Raw genomic sequence first — 18,485 nt, 5'->3', positions numbered from 1 at the left:
GATCAAATTTAGGACCCAACCCAATCAAATTTGATCGGTTCGGTTCAGTTTTCACACTTTTTTTTAACCCAACTCATTCATGAACAATTTGGTTCGGTTCGGACCAACAGATTATCCATTTAAATTTGATTTTTTTCTTCTTAGAATCACTATTTTATATCATGATTCTTTCAAATATCCAATTAACACAATATTATCAAATGTTTGAAAGTAGTAAAATTGATTCATTTAGTGTCATCAACATAATATTCTAAAATATACTAATACAAATTAAAACAAAATATTCTTCAACAAGATCTACTATAATAGTTTGAAACACAATTATTTCTTACAAACTAATTTCTTGTAACCAAATTTGGTACAACCACAATAATCAGATTTAGTGAAACAAATAAACAAAATATGATCCATATGGTAGAACCCTGTTAGCACAAAAATAAATTGATATTTTATACAAATATAAAAAATGAAATAAGAGATTACACACCTTATTCAATCTTTTTTGTTTCATTTATTTCAACTTGCAAGTCATTAACATTTTGCTTAGTTGATCTAAGCCAATTTTGGACACAAATGAGAACTTCAACAATAGTAAGACTCAAGGAACTACGAAATGAATCTAGAATTCTACCCCTATACTAAATGTAGACTTAGATGATATAGTAGAGATAGAAATAACCAATATATCTCTAGTCATATAGGAAAACATAATATTTGGATACTTTCAATTACCACCAATTCAAAATGTCAAACTCAGGATGGTCATCTTCAACATTATCCTCCAAATACATATTGATAACTACGAAAGCTGAGTTAATTTGATAGTCAATTTTAGCTAATAATGATTGCAATTTTCTTCACTTTATTATTATTTTTAATGAAATAACGAAGAAATTAACATCTTTGTAATTTTTTATTAGCAGAAGTCAAAAAAAGAAGATTTCAAGTGCTTTAGAGGAAAATTGATGGAAAAACTGGAAGAAAAAAAGCCTTGTAGAAAAGTTGGAAGAATTAGACAGTTCGCTTAATGCGCACTGCAGGCTTAACGTGTAAAAATCCCACGGCGAAACCCTATTGGAGCCTAGCAGTCAATGTCCTTGTAATGTAATTGCTCGTTTTATCTATTAATGCAATTTTAATTTCTATTGTCTCATTTTTGCTCTTCATCTTTATTGTGTGGTTTGGTCATCCATGCATCTGTTTTTAAGGGTTATACATTGAAAAATGATAATATCTAAAGAAATGAGAAATGACATCTCAATAATGCATTATTAGGGATAGAGTGACTTTGTTAATTTATGATTCAATATTTGCAAAAGGATTTGGGAGAGAATACATAAATTAGGCTCTTCATCATGAGAGATCAAGGTTGAGTATCTTAGCAAATGTAGGTAGAAATTGAAAAAACAGTTAATAGAGAAAAACATTAATATTGCATCAAGAGTAATTAAGCATGCTAGGCTTCAACATAATTGCATTCTGAAGTCATCTTTTGCACTTGGTATACTTGTCAATCTATTAACGAACTCATTTTTTTGCACCTCACCTTATTTTTTCTTCATTTTCATTCTAAATTCATCATCTCAATTATCACCCTTATCATCTTTGTCATCATTATGTTGTGGGACTTGTTGTCATCCTATGTATCACTTTCATGTATATTGTTATTTGTTTCATCTTTTTTTTCATATTTATTTTTTCTACCATATTTATAATATTAATGAATCATATTTTTTTCATTTATTTTAGTAAATCTGATTGCAACAAATGTGGTTGTAGTAAATTTGGTTGCAAACAATTAGTTGGTAGGAATTAATTATGTTTCAGACTATTATAGTAAATCTTAAAGAATATTGTTTTAATTTGTATTAGTCTATTTTAAAATATTATATCGATGGTGCTAAATGAATTAATTTTACTATTTTCAGACATTTGATAATATTGTATTAATTGTATTGGATATTTGAGGGAATCATGATATAAAATAGTAATTTTAAGAAGAAAAAAAGATCAAATTTAAATGAATAATTTGTTGCCCCGAACCAAACTAAACCGTTTATGAATGAGTTGGGTTAAAAAAATTGTGAAAATCTAACCAAACGAAACTAATCAAATTTGATTAAGTTGGGTCCTAAATTTGATCAAAACCAGTTCGAACCGGCCCGGGAACACCTCTGGGCATAAACTCCATACTTACGATAATTCCAAGATTAGCCTTGGATGTACAAATGTAGCCACGTTATTTCATTGACACACACGAATCATGGAATTTGGTGGTGACCACAAGCCCCTCGCACAATTTTAATGGTGACAAGTACACAGCTAAAGGTCTTTACCGCAGCAATTTGATCAATATATAAATATAATGACTGTGCATATGTCAACATTTATTTTAGGTTATTCCTTATCATTCTATTCTTTCTCTTTCCTGGCATCTTGTTTATATAGGTAAAAAATATTGGATTCACTGGGGTTTTCTGGTTGATCTTCAATCCACTAGTAGATGAGTTCCCTGCTTTTGGAGCTGTTTACTTTTCCTTGAAAGAGAAGGTGAGTTACATTGTCTTGTAGCATGCTAGTATGCTTTTACTGGGAAGATTAAAAAAAAAAATTCAACATTTTTTTCGTCCATGAAATATTTCAACATGGTGAAGGAAGAGTAATTTGCATGATATTATATATAATGGTATCTCTGCTCTTTGATGTCAAGTAACTGGAAACGAACATAGCTTCAGGGCATGTCAAGCTGTCAGCAACAAAATGCAGAATCGTACTTGGGATATATTGTTTTTTATGTCATTTATTTGATGTCAATGGGGCTTGTTCAAATATGCGTAAACTATCTCATCAAAAAATATTTGCAAACTACAAAATCCAACTATTGTTAAAATTTCTTCCTTTTCTTTGTTATGCCAACAGAGAGATCTGGATTTTACTCTCAAGGTTATTGGTGGCGATTTATCAACTTTACCGGGGATATCTGATGCTATAGAGGTACCAGTAAATTATATCTTTATGGTACTTCTGTTATTCCTTTCATTTCTGTTATATTAGTCGATGCAATATTACAAAATAGTGAGTCGTGTACCTAATCTTCATATGTAATAGGATCTCCTAGTTGTGCAATAAAATAATAATCAGGCATTATAACTATTATAAATATCTTTGTTCAGTGTAATAATTTATAAATGGTTGTGGTTTCACAAATTTTAATGTTGACTGTTTTTATAATCATTGAAAATCTTTATTATGTTTCCAATGTTTTAAAAGGTATTACTCATACTTCTTTTTACTCTTTTTTTTCCTTCCGGAAATCTCTCTCTCTCTGAATTTTGTTAGCGTCCCTATATATGTAAGTCTGAGTTAAGTGAGTTCCAAAGGCTTGAATAGAGGGTGCAATGTAATTAACTACGACAATTAGGCAGTATTATCAATTCGCATTGCATTGTCAATAGATTTTTAATTCATTCAGCACTCTAACTTGGTGAGAAACTCTTCTGCTATTTATTAGGAAACAATTAGAGATGCCATTGAAGACTCTATAACTTGGCCAGTACGCAAAGTTATACCAATTCTACCCGGGGATTACAGGTATGTAAAATTTCAATTCATTCTCACTTTCTTCCCAAAGGAGGAAAATATTTAGTTTTTCTAGTTTATGTTTTGGGAACCTAAAAAATTGGGCGCTGATAATGATATAAGGATAATACCTTTAAATTTTCTTCTTTAGTGACTGGAACCTATATTTTGAGAGTAATGATACACATACACTCATCTATTTTAAACATCTCATCAACACCTTTCATTTCTATTTATCTTTTTCTTCATATCACATCATAAACTTTATTATACTTATAATTTTTTCTCTTTTTCTACTCTCTCTAGGTGTAAGATAGCATCATGGGTGTTCATCAAACCTTTTTCATATTTTAATGGCAAAGTTGCAAACAAATCCATAGGCATGTGCAATTCCGTTTCATTGGTCAATGAAAAGCTAGAGAGTAGATACCAGTACCACTAGAAGGAACTGTAGGTATTATAGTCTGCTTTCACTAGTTTGGCAAAGTGAAAACTATAGATGCACGCTCCAGTCACGGTTTTTTTGGTGGGATGAGGAAGTGTTGTTATAAGAGCTATTAGAAAATAGAAATATTGAATTGGTGATGAAATCCAACCAACTACTTACCTTATTGGAGTTAGGGAAAGTTTTGAATGTTAAGCGAAATTTCTACTTTAAGGTGTCATCGCCGGGGAGAGGTTATCTTATTAAGCCTTGATGATTTAAACCGAATGCTGATTCACCGATTTTCTTTTTGAACTTTAGGCATGGTTTCGTGTAGATGAAATGTATATTGGAATGCTGCCTTGGTTGCTTGTTGTTTTATTTCATTCAATTTAGGCATGGTAAACTAATGTCATGGTTGCTCGATTGGAGTTTAAGTCTCTTTTTCGTTCCAAATCCTTTTCTTTGTCTTTTTTAACATGTTTTTAATGCATATCATATATTTGTAGCATTTCAATATCATATTTTTGTATTCGAGTGTGTGTGATTGGTTCTTATTCTCGCAGTAATCTAGAGTTGAAACCGGTTGGAATACTAGAAGTAAAACTAGTGCAAGCTAAGAACTTAACAAATAAAGATATAATTGGGAAATCCGATCCTTATGCTGTCATATTTGTACGCCCCCTCCGTGACAGAACCAAAACCAGTAAAATAATGGTAAGACAACCTTTCTTTACAATGGAAACTTTTTTTACTTTTACTCATCTATTATTGTGTGGTTGTAATCCAACTGCTGGGCATGTTCAGAACAACCAGTTGAATTCATTATTGAAGATGCGTCAACGCAGCACTTGACGGTAAGAATATTCGATGATGAAGGCGTTCAGGCTTCTGAACTTCTTGGCTTCGCTGAAGGACCTTGAACCTGGTAAAGTCAAGGACGTGTGGCTTAAGCTGGTTAAGGATTTGGAGGTCCATAGAGATAACGAAATGTTAATTCTTGAAGTCTACGATCATGATACGTTTGGCAAGGTGATACTTCGTGAATTTATCTCATGAAATTGTTTGTTTCCAAGTGCTGCTGGAGTTTGAAATCTCCTTCAATAACTTGAATACATATATGTATGTATCTGTAATTATTCATCTGGATAAACTTAAATACAATTTTAACTAGAACAAAAATTGGATACCGATTTGATTAATGCATCTAGACACTCTATTTAACTAATTCGTCCCACCCACTCTTTGATGTTAATGAAGATTCCCATGTGGATTCATGTTGCAAACAGCGGGGTTGGAGATAAATATTTCCATAGATATATGGAACTGTATTAGATTTTTTATTGGGTCATGCAGATATACATACATAAACTTACGGACATTAATTGTAAATTAGATTCAGCAAACTTTTGCTTTGAAAAATAATTATTTCAACGATTTGTTTGCTAGAGATAATTTGTTGGCTGAAATCCACAACTTAGATCTTTCTGTCCTAATTTTCTGAGTGTTGTGCATAGAATCGTGTCATCATTTTATCATCTTCATCTCAATCTTATATTACTGCATTTCTTAAATCAGTATCAAACTGAGGGTTTTCCTAAATGCATGATTATTTCAGGAAAAAATTGGAAGAGTGATCTTGACACTGACCAAGGTCATCTTAGAAGGGGAATACAATGAAACTTATCCTCTAGATGGCGCTAAATCGGGAAATATTTCTTTGCATTTGAAGTGGACTCCACAGCACAATTTTCGGGATCCTTAGAAGCCTTTTGTACGTATTTATTTTATATTTGATAAACCTATCGAAGCCTCATAGAATTTCAGACAAAATGAGTATTGTATCAACAAACAAAAGCATTGCATTCCAGTGTAAATATAGGATTTCATATTATATTACACCATTTTTCTTCTCTTCAAAAATATAATTAAATTCAAAGAAGTTTTCTTGGAGTATTATTGAATTATTACATGTGTTAAGTAGATTCTTCTCGTTAACGTAAAAGTTAAAATATTTATGACAAAGAGCACCAAAAATATCTTGATATAATCGTGTCTGATACGCATTTTAGATTTGATTTTGACAAAATAAACTTTATTATTTAGAACTGAAGAATTCTAAAATGAATTCCCTTATTATCCCCTTAACTACTAAAATTCAGGAGATGGGCCATCTTATAAATATCCGCTGTTAAGTAGTTAATGGCTGAGAAGGTATCACAAATTCACAATGTAAAAGTGGAGGAAGAACCGAAAAATATAACTTTATAAAAGGAGCTATTTTTTTTAGCATAATTTATTATTATTATATATTCACTTTCTCTTGTATATTTTTTTTTATCACATCATTATAATATAGTATTCACTTCCTCTTTTATAATCTCTATTTATTATTTTTCTTTGCTTATCTTTTTTGTACATGATTAAAACCTTATTTGACTTCCTTTGATAGAAAATGTTAATAAGTATAAAAATAAACAATAATTAAAAATTTTCTCTCTTTTTTTTAAAAAAAATAACAAATACAAACACTAGTAATAAATAACCTTTTAAAAAAATCCGGGTTGATGAATATCGAGACACTTGTGGTATCTCAACTAGTACAAGACAAAAAAAAAAACCTTTTAAAACGTAATAACAATATTGTTATTTTTCAAGCAGGAATTTTTTTGTGACAAAACAGAAAGTTACATAATACAACAATAATATTACTAAAAGAAACAAAATTTAAATTAATAATTATCCATGCATTTCAAGAAATCAAGAAACAGAAAAAAATGTTAAGTGGTCCACAGAAATGAATCTGAATGGTTGGTTGATCATGAGACATAAGGACTGATAGTTGTATTGTAGTTGCCATTAGTCATCAGCATTCACCTCCCCTTCTTCCCCTTTCTTGTCTTTTCTGCCCTTTCACCTCTCTTCTCTTCTAGTCCTTTCCAGCAAACAAATTTAACTGAATTTTCATCCCTTCTCTTTTTCTCACACATTCTCATTCTCATGGATGACCTTCCCACTCCCAAACACCGCCTCCTAACTCTCCTCAACTCCCTCAAAGAAGCTTCCAAAGTCCTTCACACCACCACCAACCCCTTCTCCTTCCACTCCAGAACCGATTCACGCGCCGCCATCGACACTCTCCTCGACCTCGAAGCAAAAGCCCACGCCACCCTCTCCTCCGTCGACCCAACCCTCCGCAACCTCTCCCGCATGCTCTCCTCCCTCCGTACCCTAATCGACAAACTCCACAAGCACCACGGCTACTCCCCCCGATCCCTCCTCCACCGCTACGTCACCGCCTACAAAATCTCCCACCTCGCACGCGCCGTCGAATCCCAAATCCAATCCTACATCGACCGCCTCAACATTCGCGATCTCGTCGACACCCTTCAAGACCAACAACAGCAGCAGCAGCAGCAGGTTAAGGTTCTTGTTGAGTTCCGACAGAGGCTGTCCCAGGGTTTCGATTTGGAGTTCCAGGACTTGGTTCTGCGGGCGAAGGTGTTCACGCTTCTGGAGTGCATGCTGTTCGAGAACTCGAGTTCGGAGCGGGTGAAGGAGGAAGCCGCGATGACGATAGCAGCGCTGGTGAAGTTCAACAAGAACGTGTTTGTCGGGTTGGTGTTGATGGGCCCCACCATCAAGGCCTTGATTGCGATGGCTTCGGGATGCTCCGTTCGCGTTTTATCGTCGCTGATAAGGTTCATTCGAAGCCCGTTGGTGGACGAGATTCTCTGCAGCGGCGAGATCCCCAAAATTGTAGGGTTTTTGCGTTCACGCGACTTGGGGCTTCGCGTTGCCGCGTTGGATTGCGTTCTGGAGCTAGGGTATATAGGGAGAAGGGAAGTGGTGGAAGCGATGTTGAAAATTGGTTTGGTAGAGATTCTCATGGACTTGCAAAGGGAAGAAGGGTGTTGTGAGAGTGATTGTGATTTTGCGTTTGAGTGTTGCGTTTCGAGGTTTGCGATTCAGGTGGAAGTTGGGGAAGGGTTGAGTGGTGAAGAGAAGAGAGAGGTTAAGTCGGAGATACTGAGGATTGTCAAGGAAGCTTCTAAGTCTGAAGCAGAGTTTGCCACCGTTAGCGCCGAGATTCTGTGGGGTTCTTCACCTTAATGAATCGGATTTGTGTTTAGTGTGCCCAAAGTGGTAAAGTGCTTTCTGACTCGGCCACTGCTTCTGGTTGGTTTGTTGGCAATGGCAGATGTGGAATACATGCCTCACTTCTTGTTGGACCTCAAAGACATGAAGACGGAAACAGAAGTGGCTTTCAGAGCTTATGTTTACTTATCAACTGGTGTTTAGATTATTTTAAAATGCTTTCAATCTAAATTTTAAAAATATTTAATTTCCTCTCTAAATTTTTTAAATGAATCAATTTGATTTTAAAATTAGTTTAAATAGTTTAATTTCATTCTCAAAAACTTAAAAATTTGAAGATCAAATTGATTATTTTTTAAAATTTAACGATTAAATTAAACTTTTAAATTTTGGAAATCGAATTTAACTATTTAAAATAATTTGGGGGACAAACTTGATAATTAAGTGTTGATTCTTTATATGAAATTAGCACATTGCACTCATAAAATTAGGAGTATAAAATGTAGTCCATCATTGTATGGAAATTTGATATTATTGAACTTAAAAAACTGATTTTAAAAAATAAATTTCAGATAAAATTTATTTGTTTAAAAAATAATTTTTTTTCAAGAAAAGACAGTTTCGACGAATGCATTGAAAAAATAGAGAATTACTTATTTTATTAAAAATATTTTTTTTAAAAAAATGAACTTGAATTACTTGTTTTATTAAAAAAAAATTAAATAATCTTGAACAAATAGTCCCATTATTGGAAACATATTTTATAAGGTTATGAATAAAGAAAATAGTCAACATATATAATATATTATCTTTTTCTTTCAGCTCTATTTTTGTTTTTATTTTTTTATCATATTATTTATCACACTTATTATTTTCTCCTTTTTTTCTTATTTATTTATCTCCCTATCTTTTTTTAAAACTCTAATAGTAACTTCATCACAATATTTAGCAGAGTGAATAAATCTAAGTCACATATTCATCTTAGACTTGTTGAGTCAGCATGAAATCAAATTGTGTCTGATGAGTCATCTTAAGTTGTAACTTGATGACTTATCTTAATCCTAAACTAGGCCAATGAATTAAATGAAACATAATTAAAAACAAAAAAAAACATATTTAATATACAACATCTTAATAAGTATATAAAATTTTATTTAAAAAATTGTAAAATTAAAAATGTTTTATTAAGGAAGACCAAAAACGATTTCGTCAAGCCTAAACCTTAAAATTTTAATTCAATCTTATATATGAACTATTGAAGTCAATCATTGCTCTGACTCAACTCTAGTGTTTAGGAAGATATACTCCTTATTAAAAATGATGTCTATGATATAAATGTCATTGAGAGAGGGAGGACAAAGATATAGAAAAGAAATAATAGGTAAATAGAAGAGTGATATATGTAATATGTGATGTGTTGAATGGATGCACCTTCCCCATTATGGGGGCAATTGCCCCATTAAGTAATTTTTTTATTTTGAATATTTTAAATAATAATTACTTTTGCCCTAAAAAATAGAAATTATCGTTATAAAATATTTAAAAATAAATATATAAAAATAAAAGAGAAAATAAATTAACACTAGTTTTATCCACTTATCTTTTTAAATTTGTAAGCGCTTAGATATTTTGATTTTTATAAAGGCTTATAATACTTTTTGTGAATGAAAATACTATAGATCATTTTTTTGCCTCTACTCTCAATCTATTACTAGTTCGAGAATATAACTATACGACAATAAAAAAATTTAACCTTTTTTGTTTTTAAAAACTCTTGACTATGTTGATATTGCATGTTAGGGGTCATGGCAATGTGATTTAGTTTGATTTTTTTATTTATTAAAAAGTCATTCAATTCAAACTTACAAATTATACACAATTTAATTTGGTTCGGTTTGAATGTAATATAAAATTCAAACAAAACCAAATCAATCTTTTCTAATTTGATTTAAATTAGTTTTTGAAGTTTTTCTTATTTTAAATTTTATCTTAATATAATTTTTTATATTTTAGTAACTTCATAAAGAACGCATATATCAAACATGAATAAACAGGAAGCATTTCCATTTATACAAGTATTTAAGAATTAACCATTGAAAATTCTTCCTGGCCCTGCATATCTGAATCAAACAATAATATAATTTTTCTACGTTGTTATTTTCATTAAAAATAAACTAATTTCATTAGTGTGCTGCGATTTCAGCAAATAATAAATGAAAATAACTTTGATGACTCATCTTAACCCTAAACGTTGTTATTTTCATTTAACAATTATAGCAAATCGCAGTACACTAATTGAGCAACATTTAGAGAAGTGCTAAGTATAGTATGATCAAGCTACAATGCATTTTTAGATATTAAAATATGTTGCAACTTTCTTTTTGAATTAAATTTTTATTTTATGCTCACTTAACTACCATAATCTTTATTTTTCCCACACAGAAATTCATAGATTTAGTTATTTGTTTTTCAAAACATGATGCTCATGTCACAAGAAACAATCACAAAACCAATTAAAAGTATTATAATATAAATAAATATTTACCATTTAGGTCGATTTTCTAAATATCAACCGCAAATTAAATCAAGCTGTTCGATTTACCCAAAAATCAATTAAAGAAAATATAAAAAATATAAGTTTGGTTCAATTTTTTATTTTTTTATTTTAGACTAATTTTGATTTGAACACCATCGCCTACGGTGGTAATTTCAATCGTACATGATGTCGGCAATAAGAAAAATGACAAACTCCTCCTAAAAGATATAAAAATTTAATAAGATGTAATCAGGATTAATTTTTAAGTCTTGATGCTTTTTGTGTTAGAAAATTATTTCTGCACATAAAAAAGGTTTTAATATATACTTACGATTTAGATAATTTAAATATACATTTTATTCAGTTTAATAATTTAAAAATAATTTTATCATAATTAGTTTTACATAAATATAAAATAAATGACTTATAAGTTCTAATACATGGGAGTTTTTAATTGATAATTTTTATTATTAAGTCTCTTTCTAATGTGAAAATGTTAAGTTTATTAACTTTACGTGCTTATATCCAAGTTAGACAAAAGAAAAGTTGAAACAAGAAGTTTATAAATTAATTCTTATTGCTTTAATTTTTTTTATTTTTCTGTATAAGTATTTTTAGTTTATCCATAACTATATATATAAAGAGAATAATATATTGTACGTGGTGTACATATTTTTATGTTTCTTATTCATAAGTTATTATTTTATTTTTATAATTATTTTTACATACCATCTACTGACTTCTATTATTTTTTCTTTTTATTTTAAAAAAATAAAAATAAATAACAGACACGGAACCCCTATTTTCTCCTAATTATATATAAAAAAGAAAACTTAAAAATTGTTGCTGTTTCCGTCGCAAGCCAAGCTTTCATGTTCATAATCGATTGAATGGCATCTCATTTTCACCTGTCATTGGCCAGCCACTATCAATGCAACTTCCAAGTAACCGACACAGCTAGGATAGTTTTTTTTTTTTTTTTAATTACTTTCTCTGTTTCAAAATAATAATTGTCAAAAGTTAAATAATTTATACAAAATAAAATAATAAATAAATGAAAAAATTAATAAGTTTACAAAATTAAATTATATTATAGTTAATTTATTTATAAATTTTATTGTTAATTATTAATATTATAAGAGATATAAATGAAAAAAAATTATATTATATTAAAAATTTAAAATGATAATTATTTTATATTACACAATAATTATATTGAGATGTAAGTACAATTTAGGTGTAATTTTGTGTAAATTAATATACTAGTATATCTTAAACATATGATGAAGTTTTTGTTCCAACTTAACAACTTAACTAAAAATTTTAAATTCTGAGTCCCGAGTATATATTAAATTGTTGAAGGAAATTTTTTACCTTAACCATAATCCTTTCAGGTCGAACAGGATTTCCTACTTACAAAGATACATCATTTTAGGAAAAAAAAAAGGAAGAAGTTTTTGTTGTTAATTTTTGGAATTGGGAAGAAGGTAGTACTATTAATAATTTAATACTATTCAACAACAACAAAAATTAATACTAGTACCGTGTTGGAATGGGGGTATCAAGTAACAGGTGAAGAAAATTTAATTAAGGTATTAAGAAACAAATAAGAAAGGAACTTAATTTTAACGTTTCCCTCTGAGGATTGCTTTGGCTTTTTCTGCGGTTACAGGAATCCACCACCCACCACACCCAACCTCTGTTGTGTTGTGTTGTGTGTCTTCTTTATTCTATCGCTAGAATAAGATCTGGTTGGAAAATTGGTGTTGAAGTGTACGGATCTGGTAGTTTCTCTTGTTTGTGGGATGGGGTGGAGATACAACGCTGGTTTGTTCCTCATAGTCACTGTCGTTATTATTTGGGTCACCTCCGCCGAAGTTACCCAGGTACGTAACACATTTATATTCTTATGCGATTCCTAGTTGAATGTGGCCAAATAATTATTCCTAGTCCTATCTCACAATCAAGTTAATGTTTGACTTGATCTGACTTTATGTTCAAAGTTCATAATTCAATCAGGTAATCATACACCAATAGTTAGCCCAAAGTGTGAGGGTTGTCCCTCACTTATATATTTTAATGTGAGATTATTTTTAGCCGACGTGGGACTTAAATTATTTCTAACAAAAATCTATGATTCATATTTCATTATCTGCACATGGGGAGATCTTATTTTCTTCATACTTCAAACACCCTTGTTGTTTGAATCCTGCTTGAGGGGTATCTTAGTAATAGTATCTATTTAATATTTTTACATTATCATGCAACAATGTCAGCATCCAAGTTTTATACCTCTGAATGATTTTCTGAACAATTTTTTTCTCAACAGGATATTTTTACCGATTATAAGCAGCCATTTGCAGTAACATATCTTGGAGCTTCTCTTATGGTAGTTTACCTCCCAATAGCATTCATCAAGGACTGGTTCTGTAACTTACTTAAATCCCGCTCCTCTAAAAGTGGTAAAAATGCAGAATGCGTGGATGAGTTTTCTGTCAGGATTAGCTCTCCTCTCAAAAGCAATGGAGTGCATAAAAACTTTGAACTGGAACTGGGGAGTGTGAATCGGAAAGATAGTGATTTAGACCTTTCAACACTTGCAGAAGTAAAGCCATTAGTAGCTAAATATAATGATAATACTGTGCTGAAGGTGGAGAGACAACTTACTGGGAAGGAAGTTGCTGCTTATGGATTTTACATTGCACCTATCTGGTTTATAACAGAGGTAACTGCAGAGTAATATATGTTGTTATTTTCTTTTGTCCTTCAAGAAAAAAGAAGAAGCTTGATTATCTGTCCTAAAAAGTTGCCATGAGTCTATGAGTTGACAAGGTTTGAAATTATATTAGATTTTATCAGTTAAACTCATAGATAGATGTCTCCTTCCACAATAACTGTCATGGTAGCTGGTTTCTTTTTCTTACAAATTGAATGCTTTTAACTGTTGCAAAATTAATATTTTTTCTTCAAGTTGTTATACACATCATTTATTTTGATTTTGCTTTCAGAAGTGGTTCTTTATTAATTTTCTTCCGTTGCTTTCAGTATCTATCAAACGCTGCCCTTGCACGAACAAGTGTTGCAAGTACAACAGTGTTATCATCAACTTCAGGACTTTTCACTCTTTTCATTGGTGCATTTATGGGTCAAGACTCTTTAAATGTAGCAAAAGTAGTTGCTGTCTTAGTCAGCATGGCAGGGGTTGTCATGACAACGCTGGGGAAAACTTGGGCTGCAGATGAATCACAATTAAGTGATGCGTAAGCTTTTACTTGGCCTTTGATGGTCAAATCACATTTATCACATTTTCAAGTTTTAACGATTAGTGGTCAGTTAGTTAAATTAATGTGTAATGTAGAAGGAGCTAGTCCACATTCATCCTACTTTAAAATTTTGGCTCTGCAAATCCTCTTCTCTTTCATACAATAAAAGATAATGAAAAGAGAAAAAAATTGCTCTGGATTGCATAAAATTAAAATTGTCATTTTTGTTGACTAGTATATAGTTGAAGAACTGGTATATGTTGAGCCCCCTGCCCTGCCCTCCTCCTAAAAAAATAAAGCTTAAATAAATCATTGTTGAATGTTGATGAAGCTTTCACAGTATTTTGGCTGAACATTCTTGAAGTGTTTAAACTTCCTCATATCTTTATCTTTGCATAAATTCCACGTGCAGCCCTCGTTTTTCCCCTGTCGTTATGATGTAGAGGAGGGGCCAAATCCTTAAATTGGAATTAATAGGAGAGGAGAACCTTGGCTGTAGCTGAAAATTTCTTGTCCCATACACAGCCAATGAGAATTTCTTTCCTCTGTCAGTGTCATCCCATAGGGTTGGAAAGAGCAGTCCAGTTGTACCTAACATGGGTGTATAACTAAATTCTGATTCCAATTTCAAAGATGAAAAGATATCATACGATGGATGGACTCAAAATCCTGTGAGTTAATTGTATATTACTAAGTCAGCCTGAACTCTCTGCACTAATCACTGCTGCTAGTTGCATGATTTTTTTCAATGGCTTATATAATATTATTGGTTGCCACTACAAATAGAACACAAGAGAAAACATTATAGTACAAAACAATAAATCATGACTCATATCTTCAATTTTGATTCTATCATTTATTAATAATTACCTGAAAGTTACATTGAGTAAGTAAACAAAATTCTCATAAATAATTCATGTAAAAATGACAAGAAAATCATTGAGGTGCAAAATATAATTTCAATTGGTCCTTCTTTGTCCTACTTTGCATTTCTTCAAAATCTATCTCTTTCTGTGTATGTTCAGTGGTACAACACTAAAGATAATTACTTAAATCATATTGCAGAGCCTTAGGGAGTCATGTTCTTGTCTTTCATGATATTTACATTATCCTAGGATACTATAGGATAGGATGTCATCAGGACTGTTTTTATAACTGAGATTGATGTCTTGTAAATAAATATATCATTACCAGCTTGTTCTTGCTTTTTTTGGGACATTGACAGTTGATATTTGTGTTCAGCAGTGGAAAGCACTCTTTAGTTGGAGATCTTTTTGGAATTCTCTCAGCTATGTCATACGGTCTATTTACAGGTTAAGCAATGTCCTGTCTATTCTGTTTTTATCAGATAATTTAGATAGATCATGACCACTTCTTCAACTCATTACTACTGCAGTTCTTCTTAAGAAGTTTTCTGGTGAAGAAGGAGAAAGGGTTGATGTGCAAAAGCTGTTTGGGTATATTGGATTGTTTACACTTGTAGCATTGTGGTGGCTCAGTAAGTCTTAGCTTTTTCATGCTTCTGTAGTCACTCATCAATGCCAAATAAATGAGGTTTTATGAGCACACTACTTTTTTGTGCTCATTTATAAGTCAAGCATGTAAAATTTATACATTGCTACACTGAACAGATTGCTAATTCTCTTTTATACTTCCCTCAGTCTGGCCATTGATGGCCTTAGGAATTGAACCCAAATTTACCATTCCCCACTCTGCTAAAGTGGACGAAGTGGTTCTTGCAAATGGATTTATTGGAAGCGTACTTTCAGACTACTTCTGGTACATGAAAAGCCTTATTAATTAAAACAATTGCAATTACTCAAAATCTTATCTGATATTTTGTTTCATCTATCCAGGGCACTTTGTGTTGTATGGACTACTCCTCTTGTGGCCACTTTGGGTATGTCACTCACCATTCCTCTCGCTATGGTGGCTGACATGGTAATTCATGGTCGGCATTATTCAGCAGTATACATTCTTGGCTCAGTTCAGGTACTTTTATCTCTAAAGAATTAAAGATATCAGCTACTTGACTTTTTTTTTCAGTTGGTACCTGACTACCTGCGGGAGGTTCTTGTTTCTACTTGGCCAAATGAAAAAAAATTAAATATATATGCATAAAAAAGGGTCATATTTGCCTCTTGGTGTTATGATCGTCCTTGCAGTTCAATATCTGTTCAAATAATTTCTGTCTTGTTTTCCTGCTTGTTTGTTTGGGCATGTCCATGCTTATGAGTTGTTTGGGGGCATGTTTTTGGGGGATTGCCTGTTCTTGGTCCTGTCCTTTAGAAATTGTTGTGGATAATATATTGTTAAAATATCATCCTTGTGTTTTTAATTTGTTTGTCAAGTAACTTAAGAAAGTGGATTTCATCAAATAAACCCCCATTTTCATCTCCAATCTTGGCATGCATTGCCATATTAATCCTTACACTACAGAAACATAAATACAAGTCCTCGACCTATGCTTTTGTCCGTCAATTTTGTCCTCCATGTGTGCTTTTGTTTGATACAAGTCCCTAAACATAAGACCCTCATTAGGAACTAATGTGACTAACAAAAATGAGATCAAAGGACTTAATTTGTCTCTTTAGCTTATGATGAGACACAAGCCAAGATTAAGGACCAAGTTAGGGATGAAAATGGGGGTTTCCTTGGATTTCATCAATGGTGCAGAGTATATACAGCAGCTTTGCTGATAACTTATATCTGCCAGAGACTTGGCTCACCATGTTTAGTGGAATCTTGCATCCTAACCATGGTTTTTCCATGAGTAATTTGGATTTATTGCATGGATCATAGTTTCTCAATTTCTCTGCAAGTCAAGTTAAAGAAAAAGGCAATTTTCCAATCATTGACTCAAACCCATTGTTATGGATTAACTTGTAATTTGCAATGTTATTGAAAGAGGTTTTTTTTTTTTAAAATAAAAAAAGGCATTTTTCTTCCAAAATTAATCAAAACTGAAAACCCATGAATGGTTGGGGCGGGAGGGGGTTTGAAAACTGAAAAGGCGAGATCAACATAAAAGAGTGATCATTATTATTTTGTTTGACCTTATGCATGCCAATTCTTGTGTCATTCTGCTATAAATTAAACATGAAGAACTGGGAAATTTTGTCCACCGATGTACTAACTATTGACTGATGGAGACGAATCATTTTCAACAATGTTCACATATTAATGTTGGAATTGATCTGCAGGTATTTGCAGGGTTTGTAATTGCTAATCTATCAGATCGGTTGACGAAGATGTTGAGATTGTAGCATATTGTTTTCTATATTAATTTTTTCCACAATTGATTCTTTGTTCGGTCCATCATCCGTCCATTGTTCGGTGCTGTACCATGAGACAATGTATATCCTAAATCAATGCGCTGATTGGGTGCTATATTTTTTTTGTGTGTATATGATTCTAGAGTGAGCTTTATGTTGTATTCATTATAGGTTTTGAGCTATTAGCCATGGATCAGATGGATGTAAAGAAGATTTTTTTACATTTGTGTATGCAATATTTTTTTCTCATATAATTCAAGATTCTTTTCTTTTCTTTATTTTAGATATGCTACGATGTACCTCATTTCTCATGCAATGAGTTCCTGCCATTTGTGGTGCATATATTAATGTAAACATAACCTGCTTAAAAATTTGGTTAAAGAATGAATATTTCTTTCGATCTTTTAAAGATATATAAATATATAATTTTAGTTCTTTAATCTCACATGTTTGTCATTAAATTAGTTTTTAAAATGTAATTAAGTTGCTTCTTGAAAGCAGTGTTATCAGAATTAGATTGATATTAGGTCAATGCATTTCTGGTTGAATTGTATAAATTAGTATATATAATTTGTGAATTTTATATTAAAAATATTGTATATAACTTACATTTATCATAACAAAATAAAATAAAGACCGGTGTAAAACTAATATTATTTTGAAGTGGATCGTGTAAAATTACAAATCTGGCGAACATAATAAGTGTTATTAAATTATATATAGCAATGAAGAGGGTTTTTTTTTTTTTCCTGTACAAATAGCAGAAAAGAGTTTACTATAGGGGAGGTAACAACCCAAATTGAATTATTGTATTAAAAATGTTCTTAGATATTTATTGGCCTATACAATATTGAAAAGTATTAAAAACAAAAAAATATATATTAAAAAGTACTAAATTTACATTTATTTCATGTATGCATTATCATCATAGGATTTAAACAATAATTCACTATGTATAAAAAATAGATAGTTTTGTATAAAATCTTAAATTTAAATCTTATTATCATTTTTTTTTATTTAGACTACATGTATTTTTTACTAGAAATAATCATATTCGGATAGAACCACTATAAACGATAAGGGTGAAAAATAAAAAGGATCTTGATAATGATCTCTTTTTTTTTTAAAAAAAAATCATTAAGACACTTTTTGTAGTTAATCTTATAAGTACTAATTTATATGTTTCATTAGTTATGAGTTATTAATTTTTTTGAATTATAAATATTTATACATTAAAAAATATTTAATATATAAATATTCTAATTTTATTTTATATTTTTTATTTAAAATAGTTTACATATTTTTATCTT

General features: G+C 31.1%; 2 protein-coding genes across 4 annotated transcripts; both read left to right on the top strand.

Annotated features, from left to right (window-relative positions):
* Positions 1-2,304: 2,304 nt before the first annotated feature.
* LOC114408328 (synaptotagmin-5-like) lies at positions 2,305-5,959 on the top strand. Its single transcript, XM_028371352.1, has 7 exons — positions 2,305-2,328; positions 2,449-2,550; positions 2,920-2,994; positions 3,512-3,591; positions 4,570-4,720; positions 4,811-5,035; positions 5,622-5,959. The coding sequence occupies exons 1-6, from the start codon at positions 2,305-2,307 to the stop codon at positions 4,856-4,858; spliced, it is 480 nt and encodes a 159-aa protein (XP_028227153.1). The 3' UTR covers positions 4,859-5,035; positions 5,622-5,959.
* A 6,245-nt stretch (positions 5,960-12,204) lies between these two features.
* LOC114408944 (uncharacterized vacuolar membrane protein YML018C-like) lies at positions 12,205-17,453 on the top strand. 3 transcript variants are annotated; one of them, XM_028372174.1, is made up of 8 exons: positions 12,205-12,523; positions 12,967-13,362; positions 13,683-13,897; positions 15,143-15,213; positions 15,297-15,398; positions 15,562-15,679; positions 15,757-15,892; positions 17,104-17,453. In XM_028372174.1, the coding sequence occupies exons 1-8, from the start codon at positions 12,443-12,445 to the stop codon at positions 17,164-17,166; spliced, it is 1,182 nt and encodes a 393-aa protein (XP_028227975.1). In that variant the 5' UTR covers positions 12,205-12,442; the 3' UTR covers positions 17,167-17,453. The 3 variants fall into 3 exon arrangements, with proteins under 3 accessions (XP_028227975.1, XP_028227976.1, XP_028227977.1); XM_028372175.1 differs by having other exon boundaries at positions 12,206-12,523; positions 15,146-15,213; XM_028372176.1 differs by lacking the exon at positions 12,205-12,523 and having other exon boundaries at positions 12,996-13,026; positions 13,112-13,362.
* The last annotated feature ends 1,032 nt before the right edge of the window (positions 17,454-18,485 follow it).

The sequence above is a fragment of the Glycine soja genome, chromosome 4 (genome assembly GCF_004193775.1).
Source record: "Glycine soja cultivar W05 chromosome 4, ASM419377v2, whole genome shotgun sequence".
Taxonomy (NCBI): Eukaryota; Viridiplantae; Streptophyta; class Magnoliopsida; order Fabales; family Fabaceae; genus Glycine; species Glycine soja.
Note: the sequence above shows the minus strand (reverse complement) of the source record. Positions and strands in the feature narration are given on the sequence as shown.

Excerpts from the sequence above, each read along its gene's own strand:
- LOC114408328 (XM_028371352.1), top strand. The coding sequence starts at position 2,305 with ATGGTGACAAGTACACAGCTAAAG. Across the intron at positions 2,551-2,919 it reads ACTTTTCCTTGAAAGAGAAG|AGAGATCTGGATTTTACTCT; the intron begins GTGAGTTACATT and ends TTATGCCAACAG. Across the intron at positions 4,721-4,810 it reads CCAAAACCAGTAAAATAATG|AACAACCAGTTGAATTCATT; the intron begins GTAAGACAACCT and ends GGGCATGTTCAG.
- LOC114408944 (XM_028372174.1), top strand. The coding sequence starts at position 12,443 with ATGGGGTGGAGATACAACGCTGGTTTGTTCCTCATAGTCACTGTCGTT. Across the intron at positions 12,524-12,966 it reads CCTCCGCCGAAGTTACCCAG|GATATTTTTACCGATTATAA; the intron begins GTACGTAACACA and ends TTTTCTCAACAG. Across the intron at positions 15,893-17,103 it reads ACATTCTTGGCTCAGTTCAG|GTATTTGCAGGGTTTGTAAT; the intron begins GTACTTTTATCT and ends ATTGATCTGCAG.